The following is a 19,885-nucleotide window of genomic DNA, read 5'->3' on the forward strand; positions in this document are numbered from 1 at the left end:
TGTAAAAGCAAAGTGGCATAAAATGAACTTTTGGAATGTGGGGAAAGCTGTATCATGACCCTACTGGGTTCTGTTAGGTGAGAAAGAGAAATCTAGTTAGCACCACCAGTATCCCCTCTCCTGCTGTCTCACTCATGGGACTCAGAGTTTGAATGACTTGCCTAATGTTTCAGGGTTAGTAACAGAACCAAGAATTCCAGTTCTCCTGACGTGGCTGCCTAATAAACCAAGTTGCCTTTTCATGGTCATATTTCTTACTAGTATATTTGGGCAGAGCTTGGACAGCAGAAGTAGATACCTTTGGCCCCTTAGACAGTTGAGATTCAGAGTAATAGCCCTGCTAATGAGGAACGATGTTTATCAAGAATCAGTCCTTTCACTGTTCTTTGTGCTGTTGAATTAGTGGGAAGAATGTGCTTTCCCAGAAGACATTATAATTATAATTAATGTCCTTAGTGGCCATTTGGAGTCATTACAGCAAGGTCAGGACAGGTCTAGAACCCTCTGTTTAACAGCACAGGAAATGATGTAAAATATCTTAGAAATGTTCTCATTTAAAATGAGTAAAAAAAATTGGTACTGGAAGGTGTTTCAGTTACGTGGTGAATTCACTTAAATTCTCAGATGTTTTCTCTTGCTGAATAAACAAGGCATGATTGTAATACTGGTTTTACCAAATGCTGCCAAGAATAAGAGAGAGAGAGAAAGAGAGAGAGAGAGAAAGAGAGAGAGAGAGCGCTTATTATGTGGAAAACACTGAATTCAACATTCCAAGTTTTTCTCTCCCAGACTATATGGTTCTGGTCTAGAGAGTAGAACATGTTCATTAATGTATTAAAACACACCCACACTCTTGATTCTTTGCTCTTCTTTTCAATATGTCATATTCATCCTTGCATCCGCTGTTGGCTGGCAGTGTCTTGGACAGACTAAGCACGTGAGCAGCATGTGAATTGAAATGTTGAGTTTCAGGTATTGAGGCCCAGCCACATGAAACACACTGTTTTACTGGTGTGGGTACAAAACCTGTTAAAAAAGGGCATAATATAATGTCATACTTTGTTTCTATTTTTTAAATCATGTTTAGAATTTGTTGCCTTTTTATGATTCCAACCACACATTGGACAGATGTCCTCAGGGACTTCTCTCCAGCAACTCCCAGATCCTTTTCCTGTGCCAGAACTGATAGTTTGGAGACTTACATCTTGTGAATAGCATTTGGATCATTTTCTCCTAAATTCAGTATTTTGTATTTGCTCATACTGAAGCTCATCTGTTACTTCTTCACTTGAGGGACCTTCCTGCTATTTACACATTGCCTTAGCGTTTCATTATTTCTAATTGGGCAAAGAATTAGTTTCTCTATCATGTATAAAATTCATCATCTAAAATGCGTTTCTATTGAATGAATATATAGAGAGCTTACTATATGATGGGCACTGTTCTAAGTAATTTATAAATATTAACATATTTACTGAAATTAATCCTAGCCCCACTTTGGGGGCTCTCACTTTGCATTTCATCAACCTTGAGATCGGGTAGAATTTAGGAAGCATGTGAACTTGGATAGAAATATTAGACTTAGATTTTCACTAACCTCTAACTGAAATGTAGCATTTTCTTCCATTACAAATGTTGGCAACAAAGTACAGAGGGGTTCATGGTATCTGTGAATTTTTCACCAGTATCACAGATACCATTGTATCATAAATTATCCCAGATTTCTTGAAATATTTGCATTTATCACTATTTCAAAATTATAGTAGTTATTAGGCCTGTCATTACGTATTGCTATTTAATGTGTTAAAGGAGCACATAAGTCACCATGTCACAAATGTGTTTTGCTAACTATTATTACTTCAATATGGTTGGTTTCCTTTGTATTTTTCCCATGCATTTAAAACTGTTATTCTGATAAGGGGTTCATAGACTTCATCAGACATCCTAAGGGGTCATGGCACAAAAAATTGTTAAGGACCCCTACTTTCCATTCTCTCAACCATACTAGTCAGAGGCTGAAGATGAAGTGGAGTGGACATTGGGAGGACTCGGGGATCCTACATTTTAATCACAGCTCCACCATCCACTTAGTTGTGTGACCTAGGGTATGGCTCCTCATCCTTCTGATGCTTGTTTTCCTTTGCTGCAATAATGGTGAGAGAGCCATCCACCTCTGCTAGTGTTAAGATCAGATGACATAATGTCTGTGTACACAGTTGCTCTGAAAACACTTTAAAGCATGATATAAGGCATTCATTGAGGAATATTAATGAGTTAAGATTGCAGAGGTCTGATGCTCCAGAGGGCTATTAATCAGACCTAGAGTGAATGCAGTTAGGTAGAACACTCTTTAATATATCCTGCATCCTATTTTCCACCCAAGATCTGAGATCATCTTCATAAGGCTCTGGACTTGGGACTGAATGCTCATGTTTGTGTGTAATCAACTCCTTTTCCTTCCTTCTATTGCCCCAAATAATCACTTCAGTATGCCTTTGACACCATCCATCCAGATAGAAAATTTAGGGAAGCTGAGATCTTCAAAGCTTCCTGTCACATTGAAAGATTTGGATGATGTTATGGATCTTGAGATATGAAGAGAAGATAAGGCCACTCTGGCCTCCTTGTTAATGGGATGTGGTCTGTCCTGTGAGAACAGAAGGTAAAATTGGAAAGATACTGGAGACTATATCATAAGACAGTAGAGGCAGTTTCTTCCTTATGTCAGGCTTGAATCAGGCATTACTTAACCTTTAATGGAGCATTGGTCAGTAAAATATCCTAAATTTCTCTGAACCAGCAGGTCTCATTTTTTTACTGTTTAATTTTAGTATAGTTAACATACAATGTTATATTAGTTTCAAGTGTACAATATAGTGATTCAACACTTCCATACATCATCCAGTGCTCATCACAAGTGCCTTCCTTAATGTCCATCACCTATTTAGCTCATCCCCCACCCACCTCCTCTCTGGTAACCATCAGTTTGTTCTTTATGGTTAAGAGTTTGTTTCTTGGTTTGTCTCTCTCATTCTTTTATTCGTTCGTTTTTTGTTTCTAAAATTCCACATGAGTGAAATCATATGGCATTTGTTTTTCTCTGATTGATTCACTTAGCATTATACACTAGCTCATCCATGTCATTGCAAATGGCAAGACTTCATCCTTTTTGTGGCTAAATAATATTCCAGTATATGTATATACCATCTCTTCCTTATCCATTCATCTTATTGATGGACATTTGGGCTGCTTTCATTGTATTGTTATTGTAAATAATGCTGCTATAAACATTAGGAGTGCATGTATCCCTTTGAATTAGTGTTTTTTAATTTTTTTTTTGTAAATATGCAGTAGTGGAATTACTGGATCATAGAGTAGATCTTTTAAATTTTTTGAGGAACCTCCATACTGTTTTCCACAGTGGCTGCACCAGTTTACATTTCCACCAACAGTGCAAGAGGGTTCCTTTTTCTCCACATCCTCACCAACCACTTGTTTCTGTTTTTTATTTTAGCCATTCTGACAAGTGTGAAGTGATATTATAGTTTGGATTGGCATTTCCTTGATGATGAATGATGGTGAGCATCTTTTCATGTGTCTGTTGGCTATCTTTAGGTCTTCTTTGGGGAAATGTCTGTTCATGTCTTTTGGCCATTTTTTAAGGGGATTATTTGTTTTTTGGGTGTTGAATCATAGAAGTTCTTTATCTATTTTGGATACTAACCCTTTATTGTATATGCCATTTGCAAAATCTCCCATTCCACAGGCTGCCTTCTAGTTTTGTTGTTTGTTTCCTTCACTATGTAGAAAATTTCTATTTTGATGTAATCCCAATAATTTAGCTTTGTTTTTGTTTCCCTCGCCTCAGGAGGCATAAGTAGAAAGACGTTGCTATGGCTGATGTCAGAGACCTTCCTGCCTGTGCTCTCTTCTAGGATTTTTGTGTTTTTAGGTTTCACGTTTAAGTCTTTAATCCATTTTGAGTTTATTTTTGTGTATGGTGTAAGAAAGTGGTCCAGTTTCGTTCTTTTACATGTAGTTTTCCAGTTGTCTCAATACCATTTGTTGAAAAGACTATCTTTTTCCCATTGGATATTTGTTCCTGCTTTGTTGAAGATTAATTGATCATATACTTGTGGGTTCATTTCTGGGTTTTCTATTCTGTTCTGTTGCTCTATGCATCTATTTTTGTGCCAGTACCATACTGTTTTGATCATTGTAGCTTTGTAATATAACTTTAAGTCTGGAGTTGTGATATCTCGAGCCAGCTTACTTTTCTTTTTCAAAATTGTTTTGGCTATTCAGGGCCTTTTGTGGTTCCATATACATTTTAATATTTTTTGTTCTAGTTCTGTGAAAAATGCTGTTGGTATTTTGTTAGGGATTGTATTAAATGTGTAGATTGCTTTGGATAGTACAGAAATTTTAACAATATTTGTTCTTCCCATCCATGAACATGGAATGTCTTCCCATTTCTTTGTGTTGTCTTCAATTTCTTTCATCAGTGTTTTATAGCTTTCAGAGTACAGGTCTTTCACCTCTTTGGTAAGGTTTATTCCTAGGCATCTTATTATTTTGGTGCAATTATAAATGGGATTGCTTTCTTCTCTTTCTGCTGATTCATTATTAGTGTAGAGAAATGCAACAGATTTCTGTACATTGATTTTTATATCTCAGCAGGTCTCATTCTTAAGTTATCCTGTGGCTCCATGGGATTTCTGACATTAGAAAGGTAGCTCTGCTGTCATCAAAATATTGTTAATATTATTATAATTGAATAATAATTATAGCTATTTATTGAGAGCTTATTTTGCCAGGCAGAGTTAGTACTGGGCACTTTACATTGAGCAAAGCTTCATGAATGACACTTTCAGGGAAATATGCTTAGATTTCCACTTTGTAGATGAAAATCAATAGCTCAGAGAGTTTAAGTGATATTGCTAGAAAGTGAACTTGGGCATCATGGTAAAATAGAAAAAGTATGAATTGACCAGACAGATTTGGATTCAAATCCTGGGCTTTATCCCCACTAGTTATGTAGCTTGGGCAAGTAATTTAACCTCTCTGAGCCTGTTTCTCCTCTTACCATGCTTCAAGCTTAACATTAGTGAAGCCTCCCACAATGTCCCCCTGTGGCACCTTGTACATGACTGTGTCATTTGGCAGGCATCCTCACCAAAGTATAAACTCTTGAAGGAAGAGGTCATGTTTTGTTCCCCTTTGAATTTCTAAGACCAAGATTTGTACATATCAGGTGCTCTAAATGCCATGTGAATGAACAACGTGGGGCTTATGGTAATACCAATTAGGTTGATATGAAGGATAAATAACACATTGGAGCAGTGGGAAGTTTTAAGTTTGTAGTTGGACAAAGATTCAAATCTCATCTCTACCTCTTAGAAACTTAAGCAAGTTACTTTACATCTCAGAATCTCAGATAAAACCTAGGATAATGCTACCTACCATTCACAGTTGTAGTAAAAACGAGTAAGTCTCTCTCCCTCTCTAGATAGATAGATATACACACACACACATATAAATCTACACACATATATATCACTGTTAAGTAGGAATCACTAATAAATGTTAGCTTTTATTATTAATGCTTATGAATATAGTTTGTATAGAATGCTATACAAATACTAATTTAAAAAGCATTTACTGAGCACCTACAATGCACCAGGTTTTGGGATGTGACAGTGAACAAGACAAATGAAGACCATACTCTCCTAGAATTTACACTCTGGACTGGATGTGGGGGTGCATGGGGGCCACAGAGAATAATAATTCAGGTCTCAAGAGTGAACCATCATTACCACCTTATTCACACCATTCATAGTTGGTCAACACTGAATATTTTTCATTTTGAGATTTTATGGTCTAGGCTACAGAGTGAAGGATTTACATCCAGTGTGTTAAAGCCTACCCTTCTAGCTCTTTGAGGGCACCAGGCATACTCCTTGTATATGCCACAATGCTTGGCAGAGTGCCTGGGCCTGAATAAATGTTTGGAATACCTTTGAACAGCTGAGTTTCCATTCTTGAGGCTCAGTAACATGATGTAGCTTCACAATTCTAGGTGTGAACACAAAAACATTTTTCTTATAGTGAGGGCAAAGGTAATAGCTTGTCCTTACTTTTGGCTGAATCATAGTCATAACTCTTTATTGTGAACTCATTATGGCCCAGGCACTGACTGGGTAATTCGTACATGTTATCTTGATAACTCTTTACCACCATCCTCTGACAGGTACTATTTCTCCTTAAATTTACCTATAAGGAAATTGAAGCTCTCATTTTGTCTGTGTAACTTGACACACAGGCAGTAAGTTGACTGTAGACAGCATGATAGCATAATAGGTGCTCAGCAGATGGTAGCACTTGTGGTGAAAAGTGAATCTGAGTCTATTTGAGAGACTGTCCAAAACAGCTAAGAATCCCAAGGGCTTACCTAGTTCTAGCAGATGAGTCAAAGTTCTTACATCTATGCTGTCTTTTCAAGGGATATAGTTTATTCGCATTATATGAAAAACTTACAGTTTTGGGTCCAATTACAAACAAAACTGTATAACTGGAACATAGATAAGTGCTTAGTTTGCTCTGAAAACTATTTCATTTTCACTGAGGACATTTAACAAGCAACTTGGTAATATTAAAGAATCAGAACTAGAGATGTCACAGGACTGGGAAGAGAGATAAAAACAACCATTTGTAAAATTAAAAATGCTTCTATTCATTATTATCTGGAAAAATCTAACTATTATAGCTCCTAAAAAACAAGAGTAATGTTTCAAAATTTGGGCAGAATAACAACAATAAATAGCACTAAGCATTTTTAAAGCAAAATAATTTCATTAATATATTTCTATGATGGATGGATATTATTGTGAAATGGTATGTGCTGTAATTGGATTATGTATAATGCAAATAGATTTTATTTTTATACATTATGACAACTCTGGACTAGCATAGTAGTCAGGGTTTTCCAAAGAAACAGAACCAGTGGGATGTATACACACACACACACACACACACACACAGATTTAAGGAATTGGCTCATGTGATTGTGGGGGCTGGCAAATTTGAAATTTGTAGGGCTGGCCAGCAGTCTGGAAATTCTGGCAGGTGTTAATGCTACAGTCATGAATCCAAAGGCAATCTGGAGGCACAATTCCTCTCTCAGAAGACTTCAGGTCTTTCATGGATTAGATGAAGCCCAACCACATTATGGAGGATAATCTGCTTCAATTTCAAGTCTAGCAGTTTAAATGTTATGTCAAATGTCAGTTAAAATGTCAAATATACCTTCACAGCAACACCTAGACTGGTGTTTGATCAAGCAACTGGTCACTATAGCCTAGCCAACTTGATACAGACTGACCCCTCACAACCAGTGTAATCAAGCTGGCTGGGAGGAGCACACCTGGACTAAATTGGCGGGAATAATAGAGACCATTTGTAGCACAAGTAGATTAAGTGAAGGACAGCAAGGGGCCTGGGTATAGCAGTTGTTACTTTAAAATTTGTTGTTTTAAAATTTCATGGTATTTAACTTATTTAAATAAGAAATAATTGATTAGTGGCAAATTTCCCTGATTTCAAAGATATTTTTAAAATCAGGCATTCCAGGACCTCAGAGATTGACAAATCAGAGCCTTCTGTAACTTTGATAACAGTGATGCTTCAGTGAGGAGGCTAGAGTAAAAATAACCCTAGCTCCCTGCTTGTGCCACAGCTGGGTGCTTCAAGGGGAAGCCAGCTTTCAGCATGACCAAGCTGGTATGGGGACCTATTTCTAGTTGTCAAGGTGAAGGTTTAGCATCTTCTTTCAACATCCTGGTACTCCAAAGAAGAAATGAAGATGATTCACTAAAGGATTAGAGAGCAAGTAATTCAAAACAGAACACCAAACTGAGGTATAAAAAAGGAATATTTATCTTTTAAAAATACACCTTTGAACACTACTGACATCTCATTTACAAAGTATTTTTCTGAAATACTCTTCATTGGCTTTGCTTACTTAGTACATTCTTTTATTTTGAATCAAGACTCATGGGAGGGCATGCTTGTATTATTATAAGCACCAGCAACACCACAGAAGAAAAGATCATCTGTGCCTCATGATATAAGCCCCACATCCTCATCCTTTCCCTTTCGTTTCCATCAAGCAGGACTTCCTGACTGGTCCATGTACACTCTGCCATTGCAATCTGCTGGTGGGTGCCACAGGACTGGAGGTGTCCCCAGTCGTCAGCACTCCAGGTGGAGCTATTTGCAGGAAGCCTCGCACACCCGGGCTTATTAATTACCAGGAGTTTTCTACTAATACTCATATCAACTGTTTGCAAACATTCAGCTTGAAGGAAACAAAGTATTTACAGCCGTACACAGTTTGCAATTCAACACGCTGACAGAAGAAAAGGGACCAACAGACTTTGTAAGAAGGCCAGAGGGAAGGCATATTAAAATGAATCCCTTCTGCTAATGTGTGTGTATATGTGCACGTGTGCACACATGTGTTTTAATTCATAGAAAACTAAACATGCCCTCCTTTAAAAGCAGACTATATACAAGGTGATTCTGATAGCACATACACATGCCCGTCGTACTGGACACTTGCTTTCTGTGAATACATCTAGATTTTTTTTTTATCTGATAAATTAGAGAAAATAACTTTGGAACATTTGTCAACTTTTGGTTCACAGTAATTTTGCAAAAAGCCATAAACCATGCTTTGTCTTTTAAAAAGTGAGCCTGGTCAGGCACCTTCTAGAAGACGCTGTGTTACTCACTTATCCTTGTGATAACACCATGTCAGTTATGGAGTACCTAGTGCTCCTCTCATTCCTTTCACCAGTAGCAACATTAATGTGAAGCGAAGTTTTGAAACACAAATCACATACAAATCATCAAAACATTTCAATTAACAGTGTTTAAAAAAATACCAAACTCTACGACAGTAGTACAGACACTGAAAACACCCCAAATACTCTTTAGCCTCAGGCCTTTTTCAAATACCACTAATAAAAGACATAAGCCACCGACAGAACAGGAGCAAGTTACAGTGCTTGAGGGTCTGAGTCCATTTCTTTTTAGGGCCTGTAGCTTGAGGTGCTGTTTTAGGATCCTTATTTTAACTCAAAAGATATTCCAGGAATGGCCTGACAAATTTAAAGCACTTCTCACTTGAAAACCATTGAGAATACAAATCACTTTCTTAGCATGTTCACCACACATTTATCTGCAGGAGCTCAGGCTATGAGGCCACAAAATTCAGGTCAGTTTCAAGCCCTCAAAGCCACAGAATTTCCACCTCTTCTCCAGACTGGCTCCGACCCCGGTCATTTCCTGCCTGAAGGTGTGCTGCAGTCTGCCCATGAGACACTCCACATCGCTGGTGCAGATCTGTGGGCCAGACAGAGAGCTCCACTCAAAAGCAGTTCTAACTCCAGACAGAATCCCCTGGGCTTCCCTTGTCAGGATTTCAAAACTGCTGTATTTAGGTAATAATTTACATACAACAGATTCACCTAGTTTATGTTTAGAGCTTAATGAAGTTTGGCACACTTGTACAATTGGGCAACTCTCACCACAATTTAGTTTTAGAACATTCCATCACCCACAGAAGGTTCCTTCATGCCCCTTTGCAGTGCAGTCAACTGTCACTCCCAATCCCTGACTTGGATCTTTACGCTGTGGTTTTGAATTTCCTGGAAGTTTTATATATGTGCAATCATAATATATAATAATACATATAGCCTTTTGCGACTAGTTTCTTTTACTTAGCATGATGTTTTGGGGATTGATTGCCACCGAGCTTTCTAATAAGAGCTGGTGTCAGTTGCGTGGAGAGGCTTGGGTTTGTAGCCAGCTGAATGACAGCTGATCAGTGCTGGTGATGCTGCGTGCAGGCCTACTGAAGCTGAAAAGCTTTTTGGGAGGGGAGGAAGGCAGGGCAGAATTCTTCACACACACATTGCTTTATAAAGGAAAAATGACAGAAATAAGGAATGCTCTGTATTCCTACTTTTGTGCATTGTCTTCTTCTCCCTACTTCACACATACACACACACCAATATAAAACAAAAATCTGTGGACCCTATTAGGACTTGTTTCAGGTGGTCATCTTGACATGAGTAGCAACTTTTCTGTGAACCTGGGCACTGAAGAGCACCAGGGTTCCTAAGAGAAACCCTGAGTTGCCGCCACACTGAATATTCCTGAAACTGGAGGGAGGGACTTCCTAATTCTGTTGGCATCACTGCAAGCTCTCTTTGGGAGGCCCTGTTGCTACTCTGGCAGGAAGCAGCTCAGGAGAAAATGGGCTGAGAGTAGGAGTGAGGTCATACTTTCTTCCAGTGCTAGTAGTGGACTTTAGCCAGTTAAGTGAAATATGCACTTTGCAGAGTATCATATAGAGCTGAATCTCCATTCCAAAGACCATAAATATATAATGTTTAGAGATGTATATGTACAATATAGGTGCAGCACACATATGGGAAATGGTCTGAAAGAAGATATGCCAACCTGGTAACAGTGGTGATCCTGGAAGGGTGGGGCTGGGTCACTTTCACTTTCCCTTCACTGCCTTTCTACGTTGCTTACATTTTTAACGTAAAACGTATGCATTATTTTTACAATTTTTTAAAAAAGGACCAGACCATTTTTATTGACACATAGTTCAATTTCACACCACTTCAACCTACCACTTGGTCCTGGTGCTCACATTTGATCCCTCCCTTTGCTACCAAATGGGCTCTTTAGTTGCAGAATGGTACCACTTCCCAACTTCCCAGAGCTAAATGAGGGGTGTGTGCCAGCTTGAACTAAAACAAATGCCATGAGGAAGGTGCATCACCACAGCTGGATGCCCATGTAGGCAAGTGCCTCTGTTAAGAGGACATATGCTTAAATGGCTTAACATTTTGGACCTCCAACTGTCAGGAATCTGCATTCCAGTGGCACATCCCAAGAACCCCAGGGTCCTGTGAAATAGTGAATACAATCCACGAGCAGGTTTAACTGAATGCAGCTTCTGAAAAAAAATCTAACCTGAGTTTATTTATTCTGAGGTGTCAAGGGTCCCCTCCTGATTCTATGAGGCATCCTTGACTTTTGAGGGAATACTTACCCTTGCTCCCGATGCTTTGTGAGGTCCCCCATATAACAGCATCCCGGGAAGGAAGTGTCCCATGAGATCAGCTGGGAGCAGTACTTGAGTCTGTGTCACAGACTTACTGTTTCCTCTGTTTTGTTTTTGCCCCTGCCTTGATCGTTTCAACACAGGTAATGGCAATGGTGACAGTGATGGCTGGAATAAGACTTCCGGTTCTGAACATTAACATTTGCTAATGGCTAAAGGCCCATCGCAAAAGTTTGACCAGTGAGAGATAATAGGTCATTTTCAGTTTAAACATAAATTAAAAGAAAGGAGGAAAATTCTTCTAAGATGTATCTTGGAAGGAGATTGGCCAACTCATTCAGGTTTGCCCACGACTTCTTGGTTCTGGCATTGGAGTTCTAGGAAACCCCTCAGTCCCAGGCAAACAGAAGCAGACAGTCACCCTACTTGCAAGACAGAAGCTCTGTACTGCATCACAGTGAGAATAGGTGAGGGAAATTTTGTTAGGGAGATTACTAATGACTTACTTATGCTTGAAGAAATTACCCTATGTCCCCTTGCATGCCCATTTCAGGACCCCACATACCTTATTATCTAGACGGTGCAAGTAGGAACAGATGTATTCAATGCTTGCTCCAAATGGGTGGACATGAAGAAATGTGGAAATAATCCCTATAGTGACAATACCATGGAGGTTACACTGGAGCATTATATTCTTTGAAATGAGAGCTAACTCACAAGTACCACATACTACATACTGGAAACTATTCTAAATTTACATATATTTTTTGCTCATTTAATCTGTACAACAACCCACTGCATATATTGCCTCTTACTATATCACATGTAGAAAAGCTGGGATTTGAGGAGTCACTTCCATCATTCATGATGGCTAAAGACCATTTGAGTTCTACATTTCACAATGAATTTATAATTTTATAATGAATTTAGATTGTGCTGGCTTTTTTGGAAGTCTTCTGCAGTCTTTAAATTGGACTTGAGTCTCTTATGCATTAATAATGTCTTGCTGTTGTGGTAAAATTACAAATCAGGTTCTTTGCCTAATTCACTTCATGCCTCTCACAAGAGAATCTGCTGATTATATTTGTTTTATTCTGTGAGTAGCTCTGTAGAGAAAAGCCAAACATTTCATTCACTCAAGTGGTCACTAGCATTTTGTTTGTGCTTAGAGCTCTAAATCGCTTCAAGTAACACATTTTTTTTTTTTAAAAATAGAAGTTTACAGTCTCTGGGGATGTGCACAATTTTTACTTAGTGTAACTATGGGGTGATTGGCAGCTCTACATACTGCCTTGATTGTTCTGGACATCAGATTAATTGTTCTAATACTACTTTCTATGGAAACAGGTAGAATATAAATTGTTCAAAGGTTACTATTTCTTTCTTTAAATTTTTTGAATTCCTCTCCTTTCATATGATCTTAAGTGCATTAAATATACCCAGAATTGAGTTTGCCGAGAACTGCCAGGAAATAAAAGGTAAATTTGATTTGGTTTATAGACTACAACCTGTCTATTCCTTCAAGTGACTGATGAGGAATATCACAAATTTGAGTTGCTGCTTGAAGTTCAAGTCAGTTCTTTGTGAAACTTCTCCAAATATCAGAGGGCCAGGAAGTAGGCTTGGGATCCAGGAGGAACTGATGGTAGAGTTCAAAATCTGTCCCAAACGGATGCTATAACTTATTATACTATGTGATTCCTAAATGATGAGGTAAATTGAATTGCTATACACTGACTCAAGCTGAGGAACTTAAATTCTAAAAAAGACAGTTCATGCCCAGAGGAATTCTAGGTGCTTATGGCCAAGACAGGTTGTCTGTCAAATGCTAAGAAATAACTCCATAGGTTTCAAAACACTAAGCAGTTTCTGTGGGTTCATACCCAAGAACCAATTTAAAAATAGATTTTTCCTTTCTCTCTGTCAGCCCAAGATTACATTCTTTAAAAAACAAAACAAGAAACACTTAGTTTAAGAATCTTTGTTTCTAGCACTATCCATTTACAGAGGCTTCCTTCCTTCCCCCAGCTCTTCTCCGACAGGTCTCCCTGTTGCCATGCCAATTTGTTAAAGAACTTTGAGTTGTAAAACAGAAATAAATTGTCACTTTTCTTGAGACTCAATGGCAGATCCCCTTGTGTATCTTTATTAACATATCAAAGTGTTAAATCTGACTACAATATCCATTACCAAAGAAAGGAGATAAATCTTCAAAATATGCAAAGCCAATCAGTGTGGAGACCTTCTGGGATTGGTGTGCGACTGTGTGGGATTCAGCTTCCTAGAAGGCAACTGGGATTATCCGTGGAGGCCTAGTATCAGCCCCTTGGAAATGACTGAATATTTTTAGGACCTCAATCTGCCATTGTTCTCTAAATGGAATATCAAGTCAACAAGCATTTGTGCTGAATACTGTAAGTGCAAAATGGTTCTCATTTTACTGAGGGCTTCCTATGGGCTGCACACTGTGCTAAGGGATTCAGATGAATTATAATATTTAATACTCTCAGCTGCCCTTTGAGACAAGTAATATTCCGCCCATTTTGCAGTTGGAGGAACTGAAGTTCAGGAAGGAAATGGTAGGGTCAAATGGGAAATCGGGTCTGTCTGACTCCTCAACCATTTATTCTATCTTGCCTCTGTGGGTGAATTTTTATATAATAAGAGCAACTCTAACATTTATCTCATCAGAGCCCACTAGTGTCCAACACTCCACAGACAGCCTCCTGAATCATCTGATAACCTGGAAAAAAATTTCAGAGAGGCACATATTTCCTCCAGAGTCTCATCTGGGAAAGCTCTCTGCCAAACAGTATCTGCACTGTTACCTTGAATGAGAGTAAGAGGGCTCAGCTAGCCTCCCATAGAGATTTTAAAAATGTACAATGTGTTCCTCCAGCAGACCCCTCCTTGTGCTTACACACACACATTTGATGTGGCAGTAATGTCAGGAGCTTGAGGAGGACTGGGAGCTACTGTTACTTGTTCTGAAATCTATACTTGTTCTTATCCTGTCATCTTCAGGACTCTGGGTCCATGCACTGTCATGCTTCATAAATGGTTGGCGGGTATATTCATCTTAGGTAAAACCCTTTCCCTCCTCCACCATAGTCAATATGTTGTATGCATGTGTTCCTTACCTACGAGTAGTGCTTCACGTTCAGATTTGATAGGGCTGCTGTTCAGGGTCTTCTCAAGAGGGTAGTCACTATCCTGGCTCGATGTACATAGTCTAGAAGCACAGGTTTCCTGTGGGAATAATATGCTTCCTGGATCAGTTCATCTTACTGGGTAAAAGACTTGGATTCAATTATGCAACGGGAAACTTAGATTCAATTATGCAATGGGGAACTTCTTAATGTAGTACCCCCAAAGCAATACTGTATAATTTTGATGATTGAATCAGAGAGAAAATAGCATTAATTTATGCAAAAACATCACAGATCATCTAAAACTTCTTTATATGGCTCCCAAACACAGAAAAATTGAGATATTCATCTTTGCCAGGTTTTATTTTCCTGCTTCATCATTCTTGACTCTATACAGGTAATCTGGGGAACCAGACCCAATATTTACTGCCTACTAGATGGTAGGCATTGTTAGGCATGTGTTATCTCCATTGTACAAATGAGGAAAGTGAGGCTCAGGTATATTAGATAAATTGCCTAAAATCACATTTCTAGGAAGTAGTAGAGCCTAGATTTCATGCCAGGTCATCTGCTGTCAAAAGGGCTATTCTTTTCAATTTTAGGTCCACAATCTCCTAAAGGCAGGGCCCATCTCTGAGTGGGGAATCTACAATGTAGCTAATCTACTCCCAGGTAATCAACTGTTGGCTTTTGAACTAAAAATTAGAGTTTCCATTTGTTGGCTATCAGCCCTTTCTTCTCTCTGATAAGGACATTATCAGTTAGGATATTCCTGACTTCACATCAAGAAATGCCCATGACCAAAATCTCATTATCATTACTCAGTGGTCTTCTTTGTTGTTGAAAGTTTTCTCTTTCTGAGCATAGCAGGTCTGTTTCATAAGAGGTACTCAGGTGAAATTCATGACCAACAATCAAACTGAAAATACCTCCAGACCTTTCATTGATCTTTCTTTCTCTGTTTGGGTACTGAGAACATCTTTTCTGTATTATAAATGTGAAGGAAGAACCTTGGGAAGAAGGCATAAAAGGGATCATGGCTTCCAGTCTTACTGCTATTAGAAAAGAAAATGCTGGGGAAATGCTCCTGTGGTGTGTATGGGGGTGCAGGTCATGGCTGACTCAAATGCTTTGTCACTTCATCCCTTCCCCAAGACCTCAGCATGGACAGGTGTCCTTCTGTTTTCTTTAAAGATGCTTTCAAAGCTTCCAGGATGTTGCCCTGAATGAAATGGTCTATGCTGCAAGACATGTTCTGTGGATTTACAGGCTTCCTGGCTGTAGTCAGAAGGGAAGCCTTTCTTGATGACCTCCTCAATCTTTGGCTTTTAGAGTCCAATCTAGGCAGTAACCATCATGCCAAGTTTGATTTAAAATACTGGCTCACTTCTAAGCCATGGGTTGTACATCTCCTTCTAATCCCCTTAAAACATTAAATGATCCAGTAAGCTATTTCTTACATGTGAGAGTTTTACAGATTGGGGTTGATTTAAGATGTAAAGGCATCCTGAGAAGTTTTAGCCATCTTGAATAGAAATGTAGCCTTATTGAAACCTGACTTCAATTTTATTCAAGCTGGCATTTAAAAAATAAGAAGGTATCACCTTGAATTTTACTGGCAGATTCAAAGAGCTAGCTCTTTCTGCAGTTAGACAGACAGAACTCACACTGTTATATTGCAAAACACTGACAATAACTCACATCATGGTTTACTGTCAAGAAATCCAAACAAAAATGAAATAGATCCCTCTTCACCAAAACTTACTGCCTTCTTTTCAACCTGGAATTATTTTTGCAGTCTAATGTAATGGTACTTTGCTTCTTAACCTAATTGTGTCAGGTTGAAATATTTGGTCACAAATCAGCTTCCCAGAGAAGATCAGTTTATAATGAACTGTCATGACTTTCTCTGAAAGAAGCTTTGCTTACAGTAACAGGAAAAAAAAAACACATTCTGACTCACATTTTCCTTATTATTAGATCTCTTTGCTTATCCTCTTAAGCTGCCACTTTGTGGTATATTCAGGTTCAGGATGAAAAACAGACTTAGGCACAATACATTAAGTTTCTTTCGTGCCATTTGACCTCTTGCTTCTTTAAATGAAATACTTTACAAAGCAGAAAGCAGCTTATACTAAAGTGCCAAAAATACTCTTCACTAAAAATGCCTTTAAATTAATTTGTGATATTAATCCTAAAGAATGATTCTAAGCATAACTTCATGTCTATCAATAGTCTTCTGGTTATGCACTCCATTTTATGCAAGAAGCGAAACAGCTACATAGCAGTTCTGAGACATTTTAGCAGCTCTGAAAATATAGGGAAATTCCTGCTATACAGAGCAGCTTTGGCACTTTTCAATTAAATGCTTGATAAATGAATATCTCTGGGATTGTGCTCGTTTCTTTAATAGCACCCACAAAACTGGAAAGTGAGCTGGTTTTATGAAGTGGAAGAATTAAAAGCATATTGCAAATGGCCTCCAGAAGAAAACACTTTCAATCATTTGTTTCAACTACACCAAGGCTGCCAGTTCTTAATGGCACTCTGGGGGAAGTCACTGTGCTGGCAAGCATACCCAGGGCCTGTATGCATTGCATCTTCCTGAGCTGAGTGCCAGAGATAAAGAGCAAGAGCTCTTGTGGAACGGTAGAATTGTTGATTTCTGGCTCTTGGTCTGAGCTCCTAATCTCTTCCTTCTGAGACATGAAAATCAGGCAGTTATAGTCAATGGGTCTTCCTTTTGAGAACTTCACTTTAGTTGAATGTTCAAGCGTACCAATGATTAGGGAGGTACAGTTGGGAGACACCATCAGTAGACTTTGCACACCTTTAGTAGACTGGACACCTGATTCATGCTTGTGACACATTAACCTATCCAGATGTTAGGAGACTCCCCCAAGAGGTTCTTACTGGCAGCTCTTATTGCTAGAGAGTCCCATCTTGCCCTTTCATGCTGCAATTATCAAGTGTTAGAATATTCTTTTTATTTACTTTCCACACGTTTTCTCCCCTTTGGGTTTTGGCTATTTTACCTGCAACTGCTCATTATTACACTAGATGGAGTATCTGCAAAGAAATGCCAATGTTCTTGTGTTTCTTCCTTTAATGAAATGTTTCATTAAAGGTACTCTGCGTCACCCGAGTTTTCTATGTCGCTATTTGCTTGGCAAGATGAAGCTGAATGAGATGTACACTCTGGGATTCTCCAAGAGGGAAAGACTGAGGAATTTTAGGGAGGGACTAACTTCTTATTCATTGAAAAGTGCACTCTTCAGAATCCTTAGATATGCCAAGGATTCACATCTAAAGGCAGAGATCTTGATTCAAGAATTACCCCAGAGCGGGGGTTTTTAATTCCCATGCAGCCAAGCATTCCATGCTGATTCCTACTGCAGGAACTTCCAGGGCATTTGTACGGTCCCTGAGAAGAGTAGGGGAAGGGCAAGGGCAAGGGCAAGGGTTCACAGAGGACTGATGTACCTTTTCTTTAAGATTTTCCAACATTTTTTCCACCTGCAACTTGTCATCTTTGACTTTTTCAAGTTCAGCTTCTTTTCTTTTGTATTCCTCTTGGACTTTGAGTAGATGCTACAAGAAATACCAAAGACAATCAAGTCTTCAGGAGCCACACTTCATTTAAAAACCCTGGTTGAAGTTAGATAGTAGGTTGGCCTGCCTCACTTTCTCCCAGCCCACACAATCATTTCTCCATTCAGAGATATCAAAGGGAAAATCAAGTTACCTTTCACTTAAAGTTATTTTAGCTCTTAGGAACTTCCTTTGGATTTGTTTATATTTTAGAGAGCATCTGAGAAACTAACTGATCTAATTACATAACTTTTCTATTCCAGTGAGAGAAAAAGATAGGGTGTAGTGTTAATCCCAAGTGGACAACTTCTTGATTGACGCATTGAACTTGATGTTGTAAAGCATTCTTTCAAATAGTCATTTTCCAAGCCAAGTTCAATTTCTGTGAGGAAAACACTTGACAAATGTTTGTTTCCATATCAGTAGGCAAGGAACTGGATTCATCATCATTAATGATTACAAAAATATTATTTATTTAGCATCTAACATGTGTCATGCATTGTGGATAGGGTTTCATATGTGTGATCTCATATAAACCTCAAATAACCCTGTGATACATAATCCAGAGGCTTACAGAGGTTTAGTGGTTTACCTAAGGCTATTCAGATAGTAAGTGGCAAAGTTGGGATTTAAACCCAGGTTGGGTCAATACCACCATTAAGAATCCATGCTCTTGGGATCCCTGGGTGGCGCAGCGGTTTAGCGCCTGCCTTTGGCCCGGGGCGTGATCCTAGAGGCCCGGGATCGAATCCCACATCGGGCTCCCGGTGCATGGAGCCTGCTTCTCCATCTGTCTATGTCTCTGCCTCTCTCTCTCTCTCTCTCTGTGACTATCATAAATAAATAAAAAAATAAAAAAAAGAGTCCATGCTCTTAATCACTATATTAGACTATACTTCTTTTTGGATAAGATGGAAGAAGCTTTATCTTTTTTACAAGACTATTTTCCAAGAAAAAGTAATCAAAAGGAGCGAAATTAATTTGTCAGGATGTAGAGACCTAATTTTCTCAGAGGTCTCTGAAGTGATGAAATGGAAAAAAAAAGTTCATCATCTTTAAATTGTATTTCAGTAACAGAACCGTTCTTATGTGGAATGGTTTCAAAATCAAGGTAAGAAGGAAAAACAATGAAAAATGTTTTCAAAGTTTTGGTTCTCAGAGGCTTGCAAAAGACCACTGGAAGAGCTAAAAGACATACGGTACAATGCACGTTGTCAAAATTCTTTGAAGTCTAGCTGAAGAGATGTATTTTTTTTTTTTTGGTGGAAAGATCTCAGATATAATTTGCATGTTCTAATTAAATTCCATAGTGACAGTAAAAGGAAGGTAAGCATTACTTCACACATTTTGCTAATAGGAAAGGTGAAATATTAATGTGATATTGCTTGTCACACAGGAAGACAGTGGTAGCAGAAGTAATAGGAACATGGGGCTCTTAGTGCCAGAAGAGACTCCTTTTTCATGATTTGTGATTTCTAGCCAGCAATAAGCTTGGCCCTAGATAATTCCAAGGCATAGAATTAAAAAAAATATTGCTCAAAAAATTATTGCTCAATTTAAATTGTAAGGAAAATGGCTAGTCGTCTGGCAAGGCAGAGGGGGATAGTACCCTTACTCAAAAATACTACTTCTTTATTGTAATGAGAACAGATGGTGATATCTTCTAAATTGTAGGCCCACTGTGGTGATGGTTACATAAAACATCTAGACATTGAGCATCTATTACACACTGTTGTATTTGAATGCAGTTACAGTTGGATGCACCTATTTACTTTACTTTTTATACTTGGGATAATGTGCAGGTAAACTCATTCACATAAATGGCTGTGAAAACAAAGGAAGAAAAAGCAGATTGGTATTATGTGACCAAAGCACTGATACTGAAAAAGCAAGGGTAGGATTCCTGCCATTTCTTCTAAGAGGCTATACGGTCCAGCCTCCGGATCATAGTAGATACTGGATCAACTAGATACTACTTTTTTCATATCTAAGTAAGTGAGCT

The 19,885-nt window shown here is 38.5% G+C and overlaps 1 protein-coding gene across 10 annotated transcripts in view; it reads right to left on the reverse strand.

Annotated features, from left to right (window-relative positions):
• Positions 1 to 410: 410 nt before the first annotated feature.
• The window catches only part of ENOX2 (ecto-NOX disulfide-thiol exchanger 2), a 279,607-nt gene continuing 260,132 nt past the window's right edge, over positions 411 to 19,885 (reverse strand). For 8 of the 10 annotated variants that reach the window (XM_055338234.1, XM_055338233.1, XM_055338236.1 and 5 more), the window contains 4 exons: positions 17,776 to 17,883; positions 14,284 to 14,392; positions 11,709 to 11,794; positions 7,913 to 9,405 (listed from right to left, as the gene is read on the reverse strand). In XM_055338234.1, the coding sequence (XP_055194209.1) occupies positions 9,274 to 9,405; positions 11,709 to 11,794; positions 14,284 to 14,392; positions 17,776 to 17,883 (435 nt within the window). In that variant the 3' untranslated portion in view covers positions 7,913 to 9,273. Of the gene's footprint in view, positions 1,027 to 7,912; positions 9,406 to 11,131; positions 11,795 to 14,283; positions 14,393 to 17,775; positions 17,884 to 19,885 lie in introns of those variants that run through there. The other 2 variants (XM_055338230.1, XR_008666143.1) reach the window with 2 other exon arrangements.

This window comes from Nyctereutes procyonoides, unplaced genomic scaffold (genome assembly GCF_905146905.1).
Source record: "Nyctereutes procyonoides isolate TBG_1078 unplaced genomic scaffold, NYPRO_anot_genome, whole genome shotgun sequence".
NCBI lineage: Eukaryota > Metazoa > Chordata > Mammalia > Carnivora > Canidae > Nyctereutes > Nyctereutes procyonoides.